The 23,068-nt window shown below is 50.0% G+C and overlaps 1 protein-coding gene across 5 annotated transcripts in view; it reads right to left on the minus strand.

Annotated features, from left to right (window-relative positions):
* Positions 1 to 18,384, minus strand: part of LOC115559053 (SH3 and multiple ankyrin repeat domains protein 2) — a 109,591-nt gene extending 91,207 nt beyond the window's left edge. For all 5 annotated transcript variants that reach the window (XM_030377687.1, XM_030377684.1, XM_030377686.1 and 2 more), the window contains exons 1-6: positions 18,170 to 18,384; positions 8,177 to 8,380; positions 7,735 to 7,806; positions 3,365 to 3,473; positions 1,121 to 1,290; positions 517 to 684 (exon numbers count right to left, since the gene is read on the minus strand). In XM_030377687.1, the coding sequence (XP_030233547.1) occupies positions 517 to 684; positions 1,121 to 1,290; positions 3,365 to 3,473; positions 7,735 to 7,806; positions 8,177 to 8,380; positions 18,170 to 18,331 (885 nt within the window). In that variant the 5' untranslated portion in view covers positions 18,332 to 18,384. The remainder of the gene's footprint in view (positions 1 to 516; positions 685 to 1,120; positions 1,291 to 3,364; positions 3,474 to 7,734; positions 7,807 to 8,176; positions 8,381 to 18,169) is intronic.
* Between the last annotated feature and the right edge of the window lie 4,684 nt (positions 18,385 to 23,068).

Genomic DNA, 23,068 nt, shown 5'->3' on the forward strand with positions numbered 1-23,068 from the left:
TGTGTGTGCGTGGTGTGTGTGTGTGTGTGGTGTGTGTGCGTGGTGTGTGCGTGTGTGTGGTGTGTGTTCGTGGTGTGTGTGTGTGGTGTGTGTGCGTGGTGAGTGCGTGGTGTGTGCGTGTGTGTGGTGTGTGTGCGTGGTGTGTGCGTGTGTGTGGTGTGTGTGTGTGAGTGGTGTGTGTGTGTGCATGGTGTGTGTGTGTGGTGTGTGTGCGTGGTGTGTGTGCGTGGTGTGTGTGCGTGGTGAGTGCGTGGTGTGTGCGTGTGTGTGGTGTGTGTGCGTGGTGTGTGTGTGTGTGGTGTGTGTGTGTGAGTGGTGTGTGTGCGTGGTGAGTGTGTGTGCGTGGTGTGTGTGCGTGGTGTGTGCGTGTGTGTGGTGTGTGTGTGTGGTGTGTGTGCGTGGTGAGTGTGTGTGAGTGGTGTGTGTGTGTGTGTGTGGTGTGTGTGCGTGGTGTGTGTGCGTGGTGAGTATGTGTGTGGTGTGTGCGTGGCGTGTGTGCGTGGTGAGTGTGTGTACCTGGTGGAGCTCCGCCCAGCCGTTCTCGTCCCTGCAGCCCGTGACAGCGCGGTGCAGCAGCAGTATCTCACAGCAGCCCGGGTCGCCCCCCCCAACCACGCTGTGGTACAGGGGGGTCAGGCCATGCCCGTCCTTGTAGTCCGGAGACGCCCCCAGCTCCAGCAGGGTCTTGGGAGGGGAGGTAGACAAGGGGGGAGGAGGGGGTGGGGGAGGGGGAGCGATGGACAGGGCTTCTGAGTCTCGTCTTTGAACAAGTGTTCTCCTCAGGCGACCACAACAAACGGAGACTGGCCCCGTTAGGGGGGGCAGGAGAGAGGCTGTGTGTGTGTGTGTGCACGTTTGTGCGTGTGTGTACGTGTGTGCACACCTGTTTGTGTGTGTGTGTGCGTGTGTGTGTGTGCGTGTGTGCGTGCACGCGTGTGTGTGTGTGTGCGAGCGTTTGCGTGCGTGTGCGTCTGCGTGCGTGCCTGCGTGTGCGTGCGTGTGCGTGCATGTGCGTCTGCGTGCCTGCGTGTGCGTGCGTGTGCGTGCATGTGCAAGCGTGTGTGTGCGTGTGCGTGCGTGTGCGTCTGCGTGCGTGCCTGCGTGTGCGTGCGGCGTGTACCTCCAGAGGGAGGGGCTGCCGGGCGCGGGCCGCCTTGTGGAGGGCCGTCAGCCCGTCTCGGGCCCTGAAGTCCAGGTGAGCGCCGCCATTCTTCAGCACCTTCATCACCTCCGTCACCTTCATCACCTCCGTCACGTCGCCCAGGTGGGCGGCCAGCGTCAGGGGGGTCTCTGAGGGGTCAGGTCAGAGGTCATGAGGGCTATGGGGGCAGTCACAGGTCAGAGGTCATGAGGCGGTGGGGTCCTGGTAGGCACCGCCTCTGACATCAATCACACTAAGGGTACATTATCAGGGTACATTGAACCAGGGTACGTTAAACCAGTGGTACATTAATCCAGGGTACATTATCAGGGTACATTAAACCAGGGTACATTAAACCAAGGTACATTGAACCGGGGTACGTTAAACCAGGGGTACATTAAACCAGGGTACATTAAACTAGGGTACATTATCAGGGTACATTAAACCAGGGTACATTAAACCAGGGTACATTAAACCAGGGTACATTCAACCAGGGTACATTAAACCAGGGTACATTATCAGGGTACATTGAACCAGGGTGCATTAAACCAGGGTACATTAAACCAGGGGTACATTAAACCAGGGTACATTATCAGGGTACATTGAACCAGGGTACGTTAAACCAGGGGTACATTAAACCAGGGTACATTAAACCAGGGGTACATTAAACCAGGGTACATTATCAGGGTACATTAAACCAGGGTACATTATCAGGGTACATTGAACCAGGGTACATTAAACCAGGGTACATTAAACCAGGGGTACATTAAACCAGGGTACATTATCAGGGTACATTGAACCAGGGTACGTTAAACCAGGGGTACATTAAACCAGGGTACATTAAACCAGGGGTACATTAAACCAGGGTACATTATCAGGGTACATTAAACCAGGGTACATTAAACCAAGGTACATTGAACCAGGGTACGTTAAACCAGGGGTACATTAAACCAGGGTACATTAAACTAGGGTACATTATCAGGGTACATTAAACCAGGGTACATTAAACCAGGGTACATTAAACCAGGGTACATTCAACCAGGGTACATTAAACCAGGGTACATTATCAGGGTACGTTATCAGGGTACATTGAACCAGGGTACGTTAAACCAGGGGTACATTAATCCCTGGTTCAAACCATTCATCACCCTCTCATCTCACTCCCAATAAGAGTGAGACGTTCACTAGTGGATCGAAGTCTTGCAGTGATTGTCCCCTCCACTGACAAAACCCTACGTCTGAGTTTACCATTCCAGTCTCACATTGGATAAGAGCAAGGAAACTATGTGTATACTTATTAGAGAGAGAGAGAGAGGGGGAGTGGGAGAGGGAGAGAGAGAGAGAGAGAGAGAGAGAGAGAGAGAGAGAGAGAGAGAGAGAGAGAGAGAGAGAGAGAGAGAGAGAGAGAGAGAGAGAGAGAGGGGGAGGGGGAGGGGGAGACAGAAAGAGAGAGAGAGAGAGAGAGAGAGAGAGAGAGAGAGAGAGAGAGAGAGAGAGAGAGAGAGAGAGAGAGAGAGAGAGAGAGAGAGAGAGGGAGGGGGAGGGGGAGAGGGAGAGGGAGAGGGAGGGAGAGAGAGAGAGAGAGAGAGAGAGAGAGAGAGAGGGGGAGGGGGAGGGGGAGGGGGAGAGGGAGAGGGAGAGGGAGAGGGAGGGAGAGAGAGAAACCCAAAGACTTCAATCATAATAAATAGCCCTTATGGTAGCAGTGTTAATAAAATGTCCCTTGTACATGATGGTCTGTTTGACGCTGTGTTTTAACAGTTCTATAAGAACTCAACCCTGTTTACCGGAGTCCTATTCTCACCCAAGCCCTTCCTGCAATGAAGCGTCTCTAACCCGGCTCCCAGACCCATTAAGAGGGTTAGGGGTCTGGGACACTCAGCCTCATCGCCTGGGTAACCAACTGGACTCCACCTTTAACCCTGGGTCAATCTCCCCCTGGACCCCACGTTTATCAAAATCTCTCTATATATATAGATTTCTCTCTATATCTATAGATCTAGATATAGAGATGTTCCCTAACCAAAGCAGGCGTGCCTCTGTCCTGTCCGCTCTCTTTGTGTCTGCTGTCAGAGTTCTGCCGATCGGGCTGCGTGTTTGTGTGTGTGTGGCTTTGTGTGAATATGTTTATGTGTATATGATTGTTTGCATTTGCGTTTGCGTGTGCGTGTGCGTGTGTGTGTGTGCGTGTGTGTGTGGTGGGGGGGGGGGGGGGGGGTTCACCTCCGCTGTGGGGGTCCTGGTAGTTGGGGTCCAGCCCTCTCTCCAGCAGTCTGGACACTTTGTCCACCTGCTGGTTCTGGATCAGCTCCAAGAACTTCCTCAAATTGGCCTGCACAACAACAACAGCAACAACCACAATAACATCAACAATATCCAACACAACAACAACAACAACAACAACCACAATAACATCAACCAATCACAACAACAACGACAACATCAACAACAACAACAACAACATTAACAAGAACTTCAACCAATGACAACAACAACATCAACCAACCACAACAACAACAACATATCCAACATGACAAAATCAACAACAACCAACACGACAATATCAACAACAACCAACACGACAAAATCAACAACAACATAAACAACAACACCAACCAACCAGAGCAAGAGCTCACCACTCCTTCATTAAGGGGAGCTCATGACTCCTTCATTAAGGGGAGCTCATCACTCCTTCATTAAGGGAAGCTCATAACTCGTTCATTAAGGGGAGCTCATGACTCCTTCATTAAGGGGAGCTCATCACTCCTTCATTAAGGGGAGCTCATGACTCCTTCATTAAGGGGAGCTCATCACTCCTTCATTAAGGGAAGCTCATGACTCCTTCATTAAGGGAAGCTCATGACTCCTTCATTAAGGGGAGCTCATGACTCCTTTATTAAGGGGAGCTCATCACTCCTTTATTAAGGGGAGCTCATGACTCCTTCATTAAGGGGAGCTCATCACTCCTTCATTAAGGGGAGCTCATGACTCCTTCAATAAGGGAAGCTCATCACTCCTTCATTAAGGGGAGCTCATGACTCCTTCATTAAGGGGAGCTCATCACTCCTTCATTAAGGGGAGCTCATCACTCCTTCATTAAGGGGAGCTCATCACTCCTTCATTAAGGGGAGCTCATCACTCCTTCATTAAGGGGAGCTCACCACTCCTTCATTAAGGGGAGCTCATGACTCCTTCATTAAGGGGAGCTCATCACTCCTTCATTAAGGGGAGCTCATCGATCCTTCATTAAGGGGAACCAAAGCTCATCACTCGTTCATTAAGGGGAGCTCATCACTCCTTTATTAAGGGGAGCTCATGACTCCTTCATTAAGGGGAGCTCATGACTCCTTCATTAAGGGGAGCTCATGACTCCTTCATTAAGGGGAGCTCATCACTCCTTCATTAAGGGGAGCTCATCACTCCTTCATTAAGGGGAGCTCATCACTCCTTCATTAAGGGGAGCTCATCACTCCTTCATTAAGAGGAGCTCATCACTCCTTCATTAAGAGGAGCTCATCACTCCTTTATTAGGGGGGGCTCATCACTCCTTCATTAAGGGGAGCTCATCAATCCTTCATTAAGGGGAACCAAAGCTCATCACTCGTTCATTAAGGGGAGCTCATCACTCCTTTATTAAGGGGAGCTCATCACTCCTTCATTAAGGGGAGCTCATCACTCCTTCATTAAGGGGAGCTCATCACTCCTTTATTAAGGGGAGCTCATCAATCCTTCATTAAGGGGAACCAGAGCTCATCACTCCTTCATTAAGGGGAGCTCATCACTCCTTCATTAAGGGGAGCTCATCACTCCTTTATTAAGGGGAGCTCATCACTCCTTCATTAAGGGGAGCTCATCACTCCTTCATTAAGGGGAGCTCATCACTCCTTTATTAAGGGGAGCTCATCACTCCTTCATTAAGGGGAGCTCATCACTCCTTCATTAAGGGGAGCTCATCAATCCTTCATTAAGGGGAACCAAAGCTCATCACTCGTTCATTAAGGGGAGCTCATCACTCCTTTATTAAGGGGAGCTCATCACTCCTTCATTAAGGGGAGCTCATCACTCCTTCATTAAGGGGAGCTCATCACTCCTTTATTAAGGGGAGCTCATCAATCCTTCATTAAGGGGAACCAGAGCTCATCACTCCTTCATTAAGGGGAGCTCATCACTCCTTCATTAAGGGGAGCTCATCACTCCTTCATTAAGGGGAGCTCATCACTCCTTCATTAAGGGGAACCAGAGCTCATCACTCCTTTATTAAGGGGAGCTCGTCACTCCTTTATTAAGGGGAGCTCATCACTCGTTCATTAAGGGGAGCTCATCACTCCTTCATGAAGGGGAGCTCATCACTCCTTTATTAAGGGGAGCTCATCACTCCTTCATCAACGGGAGCTCATCACTCCTTTAAGGGGAGCTCATCACTCCTTCATTAAGGGGAAGCAGAGCGCATCACTCCTTCATTAAGGGGAGCTTATCACTCCTTCATTAAGGGGAGCTCATCACTCCTTCATGAAGGGGAGCTCATCACTCCTTTATTAAGGGGAGCTCATCACTCCTTAATTAAGGGGAGCTCATCACTCCTTCATTAAGGGGAGCTCATCACTCCTTTATTAAGGGGAGCTCATCAATCCTTCATTAAGGGGAACCAGAGCTCATCACTCCTTCATTAAGGGGAGCTCATCACTCCTTCATTAAGGGGAGCTCATCACTCCTTCATTAAGGGGAGCTCATCACTCCTTTATTAAGGGGAGCTCGTCACTCCTTTATTAAGGGGAGCTCATCACTCGTTCATTAAGGGGAGCTCATCACTCCTTCAGTAAGGGGAGCTCATCACTCCTTCATTAAGGGGAAGCAGAGCGCATCACTCCTTCATTAAGGGGAGCTTATCACTCGTTCATTAAGGGGAGCACATCACTCCTTCATTAAGGGGAGCTCATCACTCCTTCATCAACGGGAGCTCATCACTCCTTTAAGGGGAGCTCATCACTCCTTCATTAAGGGGAAGCAGAGCGCATCACTCCTTCATTAAGGGGAGCTTATCACTCCTTCATTAAGGGGAGCTCATCACTCCTTCATGAAGGGGAGCTCATCACTCCTTCATTAAGGGGAGCTCATCACTCGTTCATTAAGGGGAGCTCATCACTCCTTCATCAACGGGAGCTCATCACTCCTTTAAGGGGAGCTCATCAATCCTTCATTAAGGGGAACCAAAGCTCATCACTCGTTCATTGAGGGGAGCTCATCACTCCTTTATTAAGGGGAGCTCATCACTCCTTCATTAAGGGGAGCTCATCACTCCTTCATTAAGGGGAGCTCATCACTCCTTTATTAAGGGGAGCTCATCAATCCTTCATTAAGGGGAACCAGAGCTCATCACTCCTTCATTAAGGGGAGCTCATCACTCCTTCATTAAGGGGAGCTCATCACTCCTTCATTAAGGGGAGCTCATCACTCCTTCATTAAGGGGAGCTCATCACTCCTTCATTAAGGGGAACCAGAGCTCATCACTCCTTTATTAAGGGGAGCTCGTCACTCCTTTATTAAGGGGAGCTCATCACTCGTTCATTAAGGGGAGCTCATCACTCCTTCAGTAAGGGGAGCTCATCACTCCTTCATTAAGGGGAAGCAGAGCGCATCACTCCTTCATTAAGGGGAGCTTATCACTCGTTCATTAAGGGGAGCACATCACTCCTTCATTAAGGGGAGCTCATCACTCCTTCATCAACGGGAGCTCATCACTCCTTTAAGGGGAGCTCATCACTCCTTCATTAAGGGGAAGCAGAGCGCATCACTCCTTCATTAAGGGGAGCTTATCACTCCTTCATTAAGGGGAGCTCATCACTCCTTCATGAAGGGGACCTCATCACTCCTTCATTAAGGGGAGCTCATCACTCGTTCATTAAGGGGAGCTCATCACTCCTTCATCAACGGGAGCTCATCACTCCTTTAAGGGGAGCTCATCACTCCTTCATTAAGGGGAAGCAGAGCGCATCACTCCTTCATTAAGGGGAGCTTATCACTCGTTCATGAAGGGGAACAAGAGCACATCACTCCTTCATTAAGGGGAGCTCATCACTCGTTCATTAAGGGCCCAGATGGAGGACCCTCACTCTGAATTGCCGCTTTAATGTGTGGTGAATATCAGGATGGTCTCAGAGTCCGCTGGAACAACCGGCCCATTCCGGTTCTTTACCGCTTGCCTTTTCCAGGCCACACGGCAAGAATAGATAAGAGGGGCGTGTCCCAGTGGAGGAGGAGGTGGAGGAGGAGGTGGAGGGGGAGAGAAGGAAGAGGGGGAGGGAAAGCAGGAGGAGGGGGAGGGGAAGAGGGGGAAAAGGAGAAGGAGGTGGTGGAGATGAAAGGAGGAGGAGGAGGAGAGGAGGAGGAGGGAGGAGGGGAAGAGAGGAGGAGAGGAGGAGGAGGAGAAGAGAGTAGGAGGGGGAGAGGAGGAGGAGGGGGAGGGGGGGGGTGGAGGAGAGTAGAGAAGGAGGAGCAGAAAGGGGAGGACAGGGGAGGAGGAGAGGAGGAGGAGCAGAAGGGGGAGGAGGAGGAGGAGGAGGAGGAGGAGGGGGAGGAGCTCACTGAAGACCTACCTTGGTGTGGAGTTTGGAGATCATCTTCTCGTCGACGTGAGGCTGCCTGTACACTCGGCTCTTGTAGCGGAACTGTGTGGGGTTTCATAGGAAAGGGAAAGGTTTATGATACTAACAAATGAGAACCAAAGCCATGGGAAACCTGGTGTAGAAACACTTCCTTTAACGTTTAAGGTAGGCCACTAAAGCGCCCATCATTGGGAGGAATCCCAAAGTGTTAAAGCTACACAGTTACAGTTACGCAAAGCGTTAACCCTTACAAAACTCTGATAAACTTCTACTGTTGACTTTACAGCTGTACCTCTAACGAGGGACCCCCTAGCTGAGTGGCTGTACCCCTAACGAGGGACCCCCTAGCTGAGTGGCTGTACCCCTAACGAGGGACCCCCTAGCTGAGTGGCTGTACCTCTAACGAGGGGACACCCTAGCTGATTGATCGTACCTCTAAGGACGGGACCCCCTGGCCGACTGGCTGAGGGTACTCCCTGAGCACGCGCTCCTCGTCCAGGAACTTCCCGTCGCGGCCGCCGCTGGCAGGCTGGAAGAGGCCGTAGTTCAGCGCGTCCTTCAGACCACGGCTCAACGAGCAGAGCACGCGCTGGGTGGCCGCCCACACGCTGGCGTCCGGGTTGAAGCGCATGCATTTCTGAGGAGGAGGAGGAGGAGGAGATCAATGACGCCGGTTCCACACCTCTTCACCTGATCAATCACAGGGAACTCATGAGAGCCTCAGCTCTCACCTTCGGTGATAAAGAGATGATAGGATTAATGTTAGGATCAGTAGAGGATGTCATCAAAGTTGCCATTGCATCGTTAACAAAAGATATAAGTTGCCTAAATAGTTTACTGCTTTTCTTTTTAAATGTGAGCCACATCAGAGATCAGTTTTCTTGCACTATTGATGGACAACAAGTTTTCAGGATCTCAAAATCAATCCTGGAACAGATGAAGAGTTTACTCTGTTAATGATTTACTTAAGACAGCCATCATCGGAGGCGGAGCCACGACTCATCCTGGAGGCGGAGCCCCAACTCCCAGAGGAACCCCTCCAGAAGCTTCTCTCTCGCTCCTCCTCAAACTCTGAGCGACTCAACGCCAGAACAAAACACAAAGCGGGATTCAGCTGAGGATTACTGCTGCTATGTGTGTGTGTGTGTGTGTGTGTGTGTGTGTGTGTGTGTGTGTGTGTGTGTGTGTGTGTGTGAGCGTGTGTGTGTGTGTGTGTGTGTGTGTGTGTGTGTGTGCGTGTGTGTGCGTGTGTGAGCATCTGTGAGCGTGTATGTGTCTGTGTGTGTGAGCGTGTGTGAGCGTGTGTGTGTGTGTGTGAGCGTGTGAGAGAGCATGTGTGTGTGTGTGTGTGTGTGTGTGAGCGTGTGTGCGCGTGTGTGTGCGTGTGAGCGTGTGTGTGTGAGCGTGTGTGTGTGTGTGTGCATGTGTGTGAGCGTGTGTGTGTGTGTGCATGTGTGTGAGCGTGTGTGTGTATGTGTGTGTGTGTGTGTGTGTGTGTGTGTGTGTGTGTGTGTGTGTGTGTGTGTGTGTGTGTGTGTATATAGAACTGGACGTGCTGCTGAGCGAGTGATGAGGGCTTAGCCCTGAAACCACTCGGCTAATCGGAGGAGGAGAGAGGAGAGGAGAGAGGAGGAGAGGGGAGAGGAGAGAGGGGAGAGAGGAGAGGAGAGAGGGGAGAGGAGAGAGGGGAGAGAGGAGAGGAGAGAGGAGAGGAGAGAGGAGGAGAGGGGAGAGGAGAGAGGGGAGGAGAGAGAGGAGAGGAGAGAGGGGAGAGAGGAGAGGGGATAGGAGAGAGAGGAGAGGAGAGAGGAGAGGAGGAGAGAGTAGAGAGAGGAGAGGTGAGAGGAAGGAGGAGAGAGGAGAGGGGAGAGGAGAGAGGGGAGAGAGGAGAGGAGAGGAGAGAGGAGGAGAGGGGAGAGGAGAGAGGGGAGGAGAGAGAGGAGAGAGGGGAGGAAAGAGAGGAGAGGAGAGAGGGGAGAGAGGAGAGGGGATAGGAGAGAGAGGAGAGGAGAGAGGAGAGGAGGAGAGAGGAGAGGAGGAGAGAGGAGAGAGAGGAGAGGTGAGAGGAAGGAGGTGAGAGGAGAGAGGGGAGAGGAAGAAGGAGAGAGGGGAGAGGAGAGAGGGGAGAAATGAGAGGAGAGAGGAAGGAGGAGAGAGGAGAGAGGAGAGAGGAGGGGGGGCAGCAGAGCAGCATGAAGCTGGACCAGGAGATGTAGGTTTAAGGTACCAACGTCTGGTGAGACCCCTGCTGTTTCCTGCTGATAACACTCTCTCTGATGACTGGCTGAATACCTCGGCAAATCGCCATGGCAATATTTCCGAATCATCCTCTTCCTAGGTAATTTAAACATCGACAAAAGACGGTGATTGATGGGAAATTACAATCTGTTTTTCTTTCTTTTTTTTCACAGAAAGGAAAATGTCTTTGGCACAGGCACTGCTTTGAATGTCGTCCAGCATTTTGGAAACGCCTAAATGTATTATTACTCTCTATGTTTAAATCCCCCCCCCCCACCCCAGCATGAGCCATATCCACTTCACAATCTCGAGGCTTCATCAGGTAAATTGTTAACAGCTTTAATGCATTACAACAGGAGAATGAGAGACCATACCTTGCAAAAGCAACAAGGGTTAAGCTTTTCATTCATTTTTCCCCAACTGTTTTGTTAGTGAGCAACAAATTAAATGATTTAACATTCAGTCAGGGAGCTCAACTAAAGGCATATTAAAGGGAGGTGGTGCGTAAAAAAACATTGCATTCATCTTCTTCCTCCTTTGACCCATTTTACCATTTTCTTCCTTTTTATTTCTTAACCTGCTTTTGTGACGGTCGTACCCCAATTTCATCTGTTCCATCATGTCTAGTGCAGCTATATAGAGCCCCTAGCTAGCGGCGCACAGAGCACTTAACTAGCAGTAATGCAGCCCTTAGCTAGCAGCTCACAGAGCCCTTAACTAGCAGCTCACAGAGCCCTTAACTAGCAGTAATGCCGCCCTTAGCTAGCAGCTCACAGAGCCCTTAACCAGCAGTAAGGCCGCCCTTCACTAGCGGCTACACAGTCCTTAACTAGCAGTAATGCCGCCCTTCACTAGCGGCTACACAGCCCTTAACTAGCAGTAATGCCGCCCTTCACTAGCGGCTACACAGCCCTTAACTAGCAGTAATGCCGCCCTTCACTAGCGGCTACACAGCCCTTAACTAGCAGTAATGCCGCCCTTCACTAGCGGCTACACAGTCCTTAACTAGCAGTAATGCCGCCCTTCACTAGCGGCTACACAGCCCTGAACTAGCAGTAATGCCGCCCTTCACTAGCGGCTACACAGCCCTTAACTAGCAGTAATGCCGCCCTTCACTAGCGGCTACACAGCCCTTAACTAGCAGTAATGCCGCCCTTCACTAGCGGCTACACCCTGTGGAACTGAGCTGCAGGGGGTGTTGCTTCATATCACAGTACATCATCGGTGAAGAAAGCAGGATTAAAGGAAGGAGGTAATGATGTTGTGGAACGTGTAGGAGGTGGATTAAGGCTCATGTTTGGGATAGAACGTAATCAAGTTGTAGTACTGATAAGAGTGAGCTTGAGGAGGGGGTGATACCATTAGGGTGTGTGTGTGTGTGTGTGTGTGTGTGTGTGTGTGTGTGTGTGTGTGTGTGTGTGTGTGTGTGTGTGTGTGTGTGTGTAAGCATGTGTGCTTACACGATCATGTGATCAAGTGGTTCCACTGAGTGCTCGATGTTGAATCACATCCTTAAGTGCACACATGTGAATGGGCTTTTATACACATCAAAGCATGCGCCCCCCCCCCCCCCCCCCCCCCCCCCCCACACACACACACACACTCACACACACACACCCACATGTATGAACATGTGCATACAAGCACAAACCATTACCCCATTTGAATGTATCACCATAGCGACCGTATTTTGTCGTAAAGCAGCAATTAGTAACAAAAGATTTCACTGCCATAATTGTGATCAGGATGTCGTCCGAAGGCAGGTGTATTATAGCACTAAGCTATACTACATTGAGAGTGACCAGGCAACAAACGGAGAGGACGCTGGCGCTGTCTGTTCGCCGCTTCTCCAAGCAATTTTTGGGCCAATTTTGGCCAATTTTACTTTAAAAAGTGATTTTTTTGTTGACATATAATCTCTACTTGGTTCCCTGCAAGCTACATCAGCGACGAAAAGCAAGCTTATGGACTGTCTTTAGTTGTTCCAGTGTTATTGTGTTATTGTGAAGAGCCGTGTAGCTCACTTGTTATTTTGGCCTCCCTAGTAACGGCTAATAACAACGGCTAAAAACAAGTAGCTGATGTGACATTTTCCTGGTCACTGCTGGCGTTTTTTCGGTGATCCTGGTGAGGAATATGCCCTGGTCAACCTGCTAAGCTGTGTCTACTGTCTCATGGATTTTCTGCACTGCCTCCCAGCTCTTCCCCAGATGCGTCGGGTCCGTACCTAGCTACAAACAGGCAAACATCACTCAACATCAGGTTCGATGTTGACGTACTTCGCCCCACAGCTGCTGAAGTACAACAATCGCTCCATCCCACCCTGTATTTCCACCATTAAGCAGCTAGGACTATTGCGTAGACCTCGATATATCCACAGAGGCTCAGGGAGAAACTTTATTTATGGTCAGCCTGCCGGCTTCATCACATCCATTAGGTCCGCTGAGACGGCTGAGGGCAAAAGACGTAACATCGCGAGATCCCCGCACTCACGGCTGGATAGATTTCATGGAGTGGATTCCAACCTGCGCGGAGTGGATTTTAAGGCTCTGCGACCTGTACAGAGAATAACTCCACAGTCACTGGTTAAATTTGAACTTTTGAACACTCAATCCTTAAATAATAAATCCAGCTTGATTGAAGAGCATATCAGGGAAAAAGGACTTGACTTGGCACCAGCCAGAGGTTTACTCTGCCCTAAACGAAGCCTGTCCCCCAGGCTACAGTTACTTGGAGGCAGCCCGCAGAACTGGACGCGGTGGTGGCCTAGCTGTCATCCACAAACAGGACCTGGAGTTGTCCCCCATGGTGCTGCCTACAACTTCCTCCTTTGAATCTCTTGCATTCACATGCAAGCCCCCACATCCCATGACTGTTCTACTCATATACAGGCCCCCAAAACCCAACTCTGCTTTCATCCCGGAAATGTCTGATCTCCTCACAAGACTCTGTACTACCTCTGCCAATACCATCATTCTGGGTGATTTAAATATTCATGTTGACACCCCCTCATGCCAGCCCGCTGCTGATTTTCTTCAGCTGCTAGACTCCCTCAACCTACAACAACATGTTGATGCCCCCACACACTCCAGAGGACACACAATTGACCTGGTCATCTCAAACTCCGCCCCCATCAGCAACCTACAGGTCTATGATCTTGGCGTCTCGGATCACAGAGTTGTGTCAATGGAGCTCCCTTTTCCTTCCTCCCACACCAAACCAAAGCGGCAGATCCACTTCAGGAATGTGAAAAATATCAACATGGATGCCCTTGGCCCTGGACCTTCAACATCTCTCCTCTGGCTCAACTGACTCCCTCTCTGTTGCTGACTCAGTGGACTTATACAACCAGTCCCTGAGCAGCCTCCTGGATCTCCACGCCCCCTTAACATCGAGGTCAGTCTCCTTCTCGCGCTCCGCACCCTGGTACACCAGTGAACTACGTACGTACGAAGGCTGCTGGGCGTGTCCTTGAGCAGCGACTCAAGGCCTCTGGTCTGACAGTTTACAAACAGGCATACAGGGAACACAGGAGGGCATATGCTGAAGCCCTGAATAATGCACGGTCAAGGTTCTATTCCGCAATAATCAACAATAGCCCTGGTAACTCCAAACAGCTCTTTTCAACTATCCATCACCTTCTCAAACCCCCTTTACAATCCCAATCTGATGTCACCACGGAGAGGTGCAACATGCACATCAACTTTTTTAAACAAAAAGTGAATAACATCCGCTCACACCTCTCCACCACTACTGCCCTGCCCCTTCCAACTGCTGACCCACCGATTGACTCTGTCCAGACCCTCTGCTCCTTCTCCAGCATCACAAAGGAAGAGGTGGAGGACGTCATCAGGAAAATGAAGCCATCCACCTGTGCACTAGACCCCTTCCCTACAGCTCTGCTGAAGGCCAACATCTCTGCTGTCTCTCCACTCATCACCAACATCATTAACCACTCCCTCCTGGCCGGCCATATCCCATCTGCATTAAAAACTGCTGTCATCAGACCAACATTAAAAAAACCTACCCTTGATCCAGAAGTCCTCTCCAACTACAGGCCCATCTCAAATCTCCCATTTCTGTCAAAAGTTCTGGAAAAAACAGTTGCAGCACAACTCCAGGATCACCTCATACAACATCACTTGTTTGAAAAATTCCAGTCTGGTTTCCGCTATGGCCACAGTACAGAAACAGCCTTGGTCAGGGTCACAAATGACCTCCTGATGGCAGCAGACACCGGCTCCCCATCTCTCCTCATCCTCCTGGACTTAACAGCTGCTTTTGATACGGTTGACCACAATATTCTCCTTCACCGCCTGCAATACACCATTGGACTATCAGGAAATGTTAAGAACTGGTTCACCTCGTACCTCACTGACAGAACTGAGCACGTTGCCCTGGGCAAAGCAAAATCACACACCAACAACGTCACCTGCGGTGTCCCCCAGGGCTCGGTGTTGGGCCCCACACTGTTCTCACTGTACATGCTCCCCCTGGGTAGTGTCATTAGCAGGCATGGCTTATCTTACCACTGCTATGCTGATGATACACAGCTCTACATCAGGACAACCCCCACTTCTTCTGCCCCTCTGCCAACATCCACACTGACCACCTGCCTGGAGGAGATAGAGGCGTGGATGAAGCTCAACTTCCTACAACTTAACAGCCATAAAACGGAAGCCATCCTTGTTGGCACGCCACATCAGCTCCGCTCCCCCACCATCACCAATATCACCTTCTCTGGCAAAAACATCCCCCTTTCCACATCCGTCACCAACCTCGGTGTTAAATGGACCCACAACTTAATTTTGACACCCACATCAAACACCTCTGTAAGACAGCTTTATACCACCTCAGGAACATCGCCAAACTCCGCCAATCACTCACCCTGGCTGATGCAGAGAAGCTCGTCCATGCCTTTGTCTCCTCCAGGTTGGACTACTGCAATGCACTCCTCATTGGGATCCCTGGCAAGAGCATCCAGAGGCTCCAATACATTCAAAACAGTGCTGCCAGGGTCCTGATGAGGGTGCGCAAGCATGACCACATCACCCCCATCCTGAAATCACTGCACTGGCTCCCTGTCCCACTCAGAATTGAGTACAAGGTCTCCCTCCTCACCCACCAGTGCCTTCACGGACTTGCCCCCCTCTACCTTCAGGAACTCCTCACCCCCCCGACAAACTCACGTACACTCCGTTCAGGATCCACTCACACACTCCAAACCCGACATACGAAGCTGTGCACCATGGGTGATCGGGCCTTTTCTGCTGCTGCCCCTAGACTATGGAACGCCCCTTCCCTGACCACCTGAGGGCTCCACAGACTACAGCTCTTCTTAAACGGAACCTCAAAACCCATCTCTTTAAAAGAGCATTTAGCTAATCTTTCTTTGAGGTTCCCCTTTTAATAGTTTTTTGTTATTTTTTTTCTCTGAGGCACTTTGAGATTCTTGAATATAAAGTGCATTATAAATAAAATGTATTATTATTATTATTATTACTACACACCAGACCTACACGCGTAGTATATATAGATATACTACACACAAGGATGTAGTATTTAGGTATGTAGTATATATAGATATACTACACACAAGGATGTAGTATTTAGGTATGTAGTATATATAGGTATACTACACACCAGTATGTAGTGGGCAGGTGTTTAGTATATATAGATATACTACACACCTGCCCACTAGATACTGGTGTGTAGTATATCTATATATACTACAAACCTAAATACGACATACTGGTGTGTACTATATCTATATATACTACAGGTATGTAGTATATATAGATATGCTACACACCAGCATTTCGTATTTAGGTATGTAGGTAGTGGGCAGGTGTGTATGAGCCCAACCACTCTGCTGATCGTCGGGGTCTCCCACCTCGCCTCTACTGACGCCTGCTGTTTGAGTGAATCAGCCAGCATGTATTAATTCATTCATCCACCATGGGTCCCCCACCCCACTGACGTCCGCCGCATCCCTGCTGCTGGAGCTGGCCTGTCCATCAATAGGATGAACACACATACTGCCTCATAGCTAGGCCTTACACATACTGCCTCATAGCTAGGCCTAACACATAGTGCCTCATAGCTAGGCCTTACACATACTGCCTCATACCTAGGCCTAACACATAGTGCCTCATAGCTAGGCCTAACACATACTGCCTCATACCTAGGCCTAACACATACTGACTCATACCTAGGCCTAACACATACTGCCTCATAGCTAGGCCTAACACATACTGACTCATAGCTAGGCCTAACACATACTGCCTCATACCTAGGCCTAACACATACTGCCTCATAGCTAGGCCTAACACATACTGCCTCATAGCTAGGCCTTACACATACTGCCTCATACCTAGGCCTAACACATAGTGCCTCATAGCTAGGCCTAACACATACTGCCTCATACCTAGGCCTAACACATACTGACTCATACCTAGGCCTAACACATACTGCCTCATAGCTAGGCCTAACACATACTGACTCATAGCTAGGCCTAACACATACTGCCTCATACCTAGGCCTAACACATACTGACTCATACCTAGGCCTAACACATACTGCCTCATAGCTAGGCCTAACACATACTGACTCATAGCTAGGCCTAACACATACTGCCTCATACCTAGGCCTAACACATACTGACTCATATCTAGGCCACACTGCCTCCCACAGGCAGTCCAGCTGTGCAGGGCTTTCTTGTGGAGAGGCTTTTTGGAATATAGGTAGGATATATTGTTTGACAGCTAGCTAGTGGTTGTATAGTGATAGCATAGCCACTATACTATCGTGGCTATGCTATCAAATCGATCCCTGTGTTACGACCCGGCTCGAGGGAAGTAACATGAAGTCGAAAAACAAGGACTAAATATATGAAAAACCGGGTTTATTGTTACAAAAGGTTAAACAGACTGGTGAATGAGGACCATGCTGCTGGCCCTGGCTAGAGAGCGAGTGAATGAAGCCTCCCAGGCTTTAAAGGCAACAGCAGGTGCCAGGTAACGAGGAGAAGGAGGGGCTGAAGGAGGAGCTCCAGGAGCACTGCAAAACATGGAGCAGATCTGCACATAACACCCTGTAAAAGCATGCTGTATTTGACTGTCAGGATCCCTACCCACTGTGACCTGTATCTGTATTCACTTTATAGAAGTTCCTCTCTATAAATCATCATAAGCATTGATAATATGTTTATTACACATATTAGAAATGCAGCTGTTGAAGATGAGCTGGCTGTTTAACTCTCGTTAAGGTGTTGTTTAATGAACCAGGTGCACTAGAATCCCTTCGATTTTATATATGGCGACATAGTAACCATGACAGCGGTTGCAATAAACCAACATAACATACTATATTTTTTTCAACACCAACACTTTCCTAATCGCTCATTTAAAATAGGCTTTTTTGAAAGAGCAAAGCACAATGAAACAAAATTATGCTATGCCGGAGAATATTTGATACAGTTAAATTGCTTTCAGGATCTTTGATTCATCATCTTTAGTTAAGTCAGAAGTAAGTTATTTAAGTTTTCATTTTAAATTCAATCAAGAAAGAAAAAAATATTTGAACTGACTAAAATGCTACAGATCCCCGACAGAGAGGCTCTGACCGGAAGAAGGATACTTAGTACTCGGTAGTATAAGTACTACTCTCTGGTAGTAAGTACTACTTCGTATCCACACCCTCAGAACTGCTCCAGTATAAAGATCACAGCAGCCAGTTGCCTCCCAGAGGAACCTGTGGATCCTCCAAGAATGCACCTGTCCCCCGCCCCATAATGCACCTGTCCCCCGCCCCATAATGCACCTGTCCCCAGCCCCATAATGCACCTGTCCCCCGCCCCATAATGCACCTGTCCCCCGCCCCATAATGCACCTGTCCCCCGCCCCATAATGCACCTGTCCCCCGCCCCATAATGCACCTGTCCCCAGCCCCATAATGCACCTGTCCCCCGCCCCATAATGCACCTGTCCCCCGCCCCATAATGCACCTGTCCCCCGCTCCATAATGCACCTGTCCCCTGCCCCATAATGCACCTGTCCCCCGCCCCATAATGCACCTGTCCCCCAGCCCCATAATGCACCTGTCCCCCGCCCAATAATGCACCTGTCCCCCGCCCCATAATGCACCTGTCCCTCGCCCCAGGGCGCCCCTGCCTCTAGCCCCCCCTCACCGTCTGCTGCAGGTCGGGGACGAGCACGCGGACCACCAGGGAGTGCGTCCTCACGTCCTCCATGTAGGGTGGGGCCGAGGGGGCGGGGCCTATGGTCTCGTAGACGGTCTCCTCCCGGTCGGAGGCGGAGTCCTCGGAGTAGTCAGAGAGACTCTGAGCCATCTCATCCTCGCTGGAGGTGGGACTCCTAGGGTGGGGGGGGGGGGCGGCCTTCAGCTGGAGAGAGGGGGGGGGGAGCGAGAGGGAGGGGTAGGGACAGGGAGGGGGAGAGAGAGGGAGGGGGAGGGGGGAGAGGGGGGGAGTGGGGGGAGAGGGGGAGGGGGGGAGAGAGAGGGAGGGGGAGGGGGGAAAAGGAGAGATGAGGGGAGGGGGGGGAGAGGGGGGAGGAAAGAAGGAGGGAGAGGGAGGGGGGGAGAGGGAGGGGGGGAGAGGGAGTGAGACAGAGATAAAATGTCCTTTTAATTCCTTCCACCTTTTGCCTTCATACATGTATCTTTCATTCATAACCAGAACGTGTTTACTTTTCTAAACCAGATATTCCCCAAAGCCTTTTATTTATTTTATTTTAAGTTATCGTTTTAAGTTAACCTTTTCATTTCGTCACCAAAGACGAGCCAGGATGAAATATTTGCAGATAATTGGTTTAACATTTTGTGTTAGTATTGTATATTGTTTGGTGCGTGCATGAATGTGTGGATATGTGTGTGTGGTGGTGTGTGTGTGTGTGTGTGTGTGTGTGTGTGTGTGTGTGTGTGTGTGTGTGTGTGTGTGTGTGTGTGTGTGTATGTTTGTGTGTGTGTGAGTGTTTGTGCACGAGGGAGAGAGAATACAACTATTTATCGAGTCCTAGTATCTGTGCGATGAAAGCGCTTCAAATCCTGTCGGCTGACAGTTGCTCTACATCGTTACCTCTAGAGAGGAGAGAGCCCGGCGAGAGAACCAGGGAGACACGGAGAACGTAGACATTAGAGGAGTCGAGCGTTCATTCAAATCTTCATCCTCCTATTCCTCCCCACAAGGTCCTCCGACCCCAGCACAGCCGAGCAGCGCGGCTCGTTCAACCCTGGTCCTCCTGGGGGTCCCCCCTGGAGACAGACCTCTCCAACGTGTCCCTGAGCACCACAGCGCTATGAGGAGCAGCGGTCCATACTGAACGCATCAACGAGTTCCACAGAATCACCTCAGACGGACTGAGCTGATACCACAGAGTCTGTAGGCTGGGCCATGTGACTCAGACAGCACAGCAGACGCAGAGGTTAGCGGTGACTAACCCTGACCCTAACCCTAACCCTAACCACAGAGTCTGTAGGCTGGGCCATGTGACTCAGACAGCACAGCGGACGCAGAGGTTAGCGGTGACTAACCCTGACCCTAACCCTAACCCTAACCAAAGAGTCTGTAGGCTGGGCCATGTGACTCAGACAGCACAGCGGACGCAGAGGTTAGCGGTGACTAACCCTAACCCTATCGGTGATCTATCGGGCATTCATGAGTCTGTCAGCAGATCAAGATACCTCTGAAGAAAACAGCGAACCTAACCCTGACACTAACCCTAACAGGCCTTCCCCATCTCAATTAGAGAACAGATGTTCTGTTCTGGACTCACACACACACACACACACACACACACACACACACACACACACACACACACACACACACACACACACACACACACACACACACACACACACACACACACACACACACACACACACACACACACAGCTCATTCTGCACAGGAGGTTCACTGGGTTCTTCTGAACGGCAGTTATGTCTGTGAGTTGATGATGACAATACAATCGCATAAAATTTAAGACGATGGTACTGGCATACAAGGCAGTCGATGGAACTGCCCCTGCCTACCTCCAAGCATTGGTAAAGCCACACACCCCAGCTCGATCCCTCCGCTCAACTACCTCAGCTGGACGTCTGGTGCCGCCATCGCTAAGAGCTAGCAAAGGTCGATCAGCAAAGTCACAACTTTTCTCGGTTTTGGGACCTCAGTGGTGGAACGAGCTCCCTGCCATTCTCAGGACCGCAGAGTCGCTCACTATCTTCCGAAAAAGACTCAAGACTCACCTGTTCAGAGTCCACCTCGACTCTGCATAGCCACCCTCCCCCTTCTGGCCACCATTGTACATTGTTTTGTATTGTGTTGTATTATATTATAGTACTTAACTGTGCAGCAACTGCAGTAAATGCTATCATTGCTGTAACACAGGGAATTGGTTAGCCTAGCGATTGTTGTACTTGCACTTGGTTCTATGAACATCCATACTGTACCGACAGCGATATATTGTTGCACTTCTTATGACAAATGTACTTATTGCAAGTCGCTTAGGATAAAAGCGTCTGCCTAATGCCCTAAATGTGAATGTAACAATCTGGGACTGTTTCCTGAAGTGCACGCAAACATGTTGTTTGGAATATGGTTTAACCATAAATGCATTTTCCTCATTGTGTTTTATCTCCCACTGTCCATGTGTGCTCTATAATTATTATTGATACAATTCATAAAACAAACCTCTCTCTAATGTGTGTCATTCTGCGCTCTGGTCAGCAGGATGCTTGTTGGACTGGACCTAGGAGCTGCACATGTGCCGTTTCTCACCTTATTTGTGACCTTAGTTCGATCTGACAGATGATTCATTTGTTTTCCCCGCTTTGCTTTAAAGGTTACCTCGTTTTACCATACAACACCAGCTAAGGGGGAGGGGTTAATTGACATTGCCTAGCAACAGAGGATCTATTGAAAAAGCAGATCTTTGGAATAGAAGTTCCAAGAGCATATATAGGAATTCTTAGACTAGAAATGCACTGGAATAAAAGAGTTCCTTTACCAACACTCAGCTAACATGAGTATAATACTTTGTTCTATAGTCTATATCAGGAGCTGTTAGTAGTTAATACCTTAATACTGAAACTTTCTAAAAAGATATCTCCACCACTTTACTGCTTATAAATCCATCCACCTGCTTGGAGAAATATGTGCAACAACAATATCTAGAGCTTTCGGTGTTAATGCTATTCCATGACACTAAAAACCGTCTCAATGTGTTTTGGACTCATATTTTAATAGGAATTGAATCCAATCATTCTAATGACTCCTGCTTAGAGTCTCACTTCAAAGGAGAATCCTGAGAGAAACAAACCCAGTGTGAGTCTGTTATCCACTGTAGGTCCAGTAGGGTTAGGGTTTGGTCACTAACCCTAACCCTAAGTCCAGTAGATCACTAGCTGCCAAACAGAACATCCAGAGGTTGTCCGAGGCTAGAACCCACCAGCTCCTGCTCAAACTGCCTGGTACCAGTTATCGGAGTGGCATGGTAACGGGGAAGTATGCTAAAGATGTATATCTAATCACTCAAGTGTTTACAAGCGTCACTGGTTCCCTCTGGTTGGGATCATACTGGTGTTTAGGAATCCACCTCACGAAGGCTGGGGAGGTTGTTCTCCTTGTTGCTCTAAAGCGAGAACCGGTTTGACAGTTTGGAATCTCGTCCCCTGGAGAACAGAAAGGACCCCCGGGAAGCTGAGTGACAGGAGGGCCGCAGATTAATGAGGCTGAGTGGCAGGAGAGGCTGAGTGAGGGTAGAGGCTGAGTGACAGGAGGACCGCTGAGTGACGTGGAGGCTAGGTGATGGTAGAGGCTGAGTGACGGTAGAGGCTGAGTGACGGTAGAGGCTGAGTGACAGTAGAGGCTGAGTGACAGTAGAGGCTGAGTGACAGGAGAGGCTGAGTGACAGGAGAGGCTGAGTGAGGGTAGAGGCTGAGTGACAGTAGAGGCTGAGTGACAGGAGAGGCTGAGTGACAGGAGAGGCTGAGTGAGGGTAGAGGCTGAGTGACAGGAGGGCCGCTGAGTGACGTAGAGGCTGAGTGATTGTATAGGCTGAGTGACGGTAGAGGCTGAGTGACGGTAGAGGCTGAGTGACGGTAGATGCTGAGTGACAGTAGAGGCTGAGTGACGGTAGAGGCTGAGTGACGGTAGAGGCTGAGTGACAGGAGAGGCTGAGTGACGGTAGAGGCTGAGTGACGGTAGAGGCTGAGTGACAGTAGAGGCTGAGTGGCAGGAGGGCTGCTGAGTGACAGTAGAGGCTCAGTGACAGTAGAGGCTGAGTGACAGTAGAGGCTAAGTGACAGTAGAGGCCGAGTGACGGTAGAGGCTGAGTGACAGTAGAGGCTGAGTGACAGGAGAGGCTGATTGACAGTAGAGGCTGATTGACAGTAGAGGCTGAGTGACAGGAGGGCTGCTGAGTGGCAGTAGAGGCTGAGTGACGGTAGAGGCTGAGTGACAGGAGGGCCGCTGAGTGACGGTAGAGGCTGAGTGATGGTATAGGCTGAGTGATGGTATAGGCTGAGTGACAGTAGAGGCTGAGTGACAGTAGAGGCTGAGTGACAGTAGAGGCTGAGTGACAGGAGAGGCTGATTGACAGTAGAGGCTGAGTGACAGGAGGGCCGCTGAGTGGCATTAGAGGCTGAGTGACGGTAGAGGCTGAGTGACAGTAGAGGCTGAGTGACAGTAGAGGCTGAGTGACAGGAGGGCCGCTGAGTGACGGTAGAGGCTGAGTGATGGTATAGGCTGAGTGACAGTAGAGGCTGAGTGACAGTAGAGGCTGAGTGACAGTAGAGGCTGAGTGACAGGAGAGGCTGATTGACAGTAGAGGCTGCGTGACAGGAGGGCCGCTGAGTGGCAGTAGAGGCTGAGTGACGGTAGAGGCTGAGTGACAGTAGAGGCTGAGTGACAGTAGAGGCTGAGTGACAGGAGAGGCTGAGTGACAGTAGAGGCTAAGTGACAGTAGAGGCTGAGTGGCAGTAGAGGCTGAGTGACAGTAGAGGCTGAGTGACAGGAGAGGCTGAGTGACAGTAGAGGCTGCCAGTTCAGGCTCTTTAATGAAT

Source organism: Gadus morhua, chromosome 14 (assembly GCF_902167405.1).
Source record: "Gadus morhua chromosome 14, gadMor3.0, whole genome shotgun sequence".
Lineage (NCBI taxonomy): Eukaryota > Metazoa > Chordata > Actinopteri > Gadiformes > Gadidae > Gadus > Gadus morhua.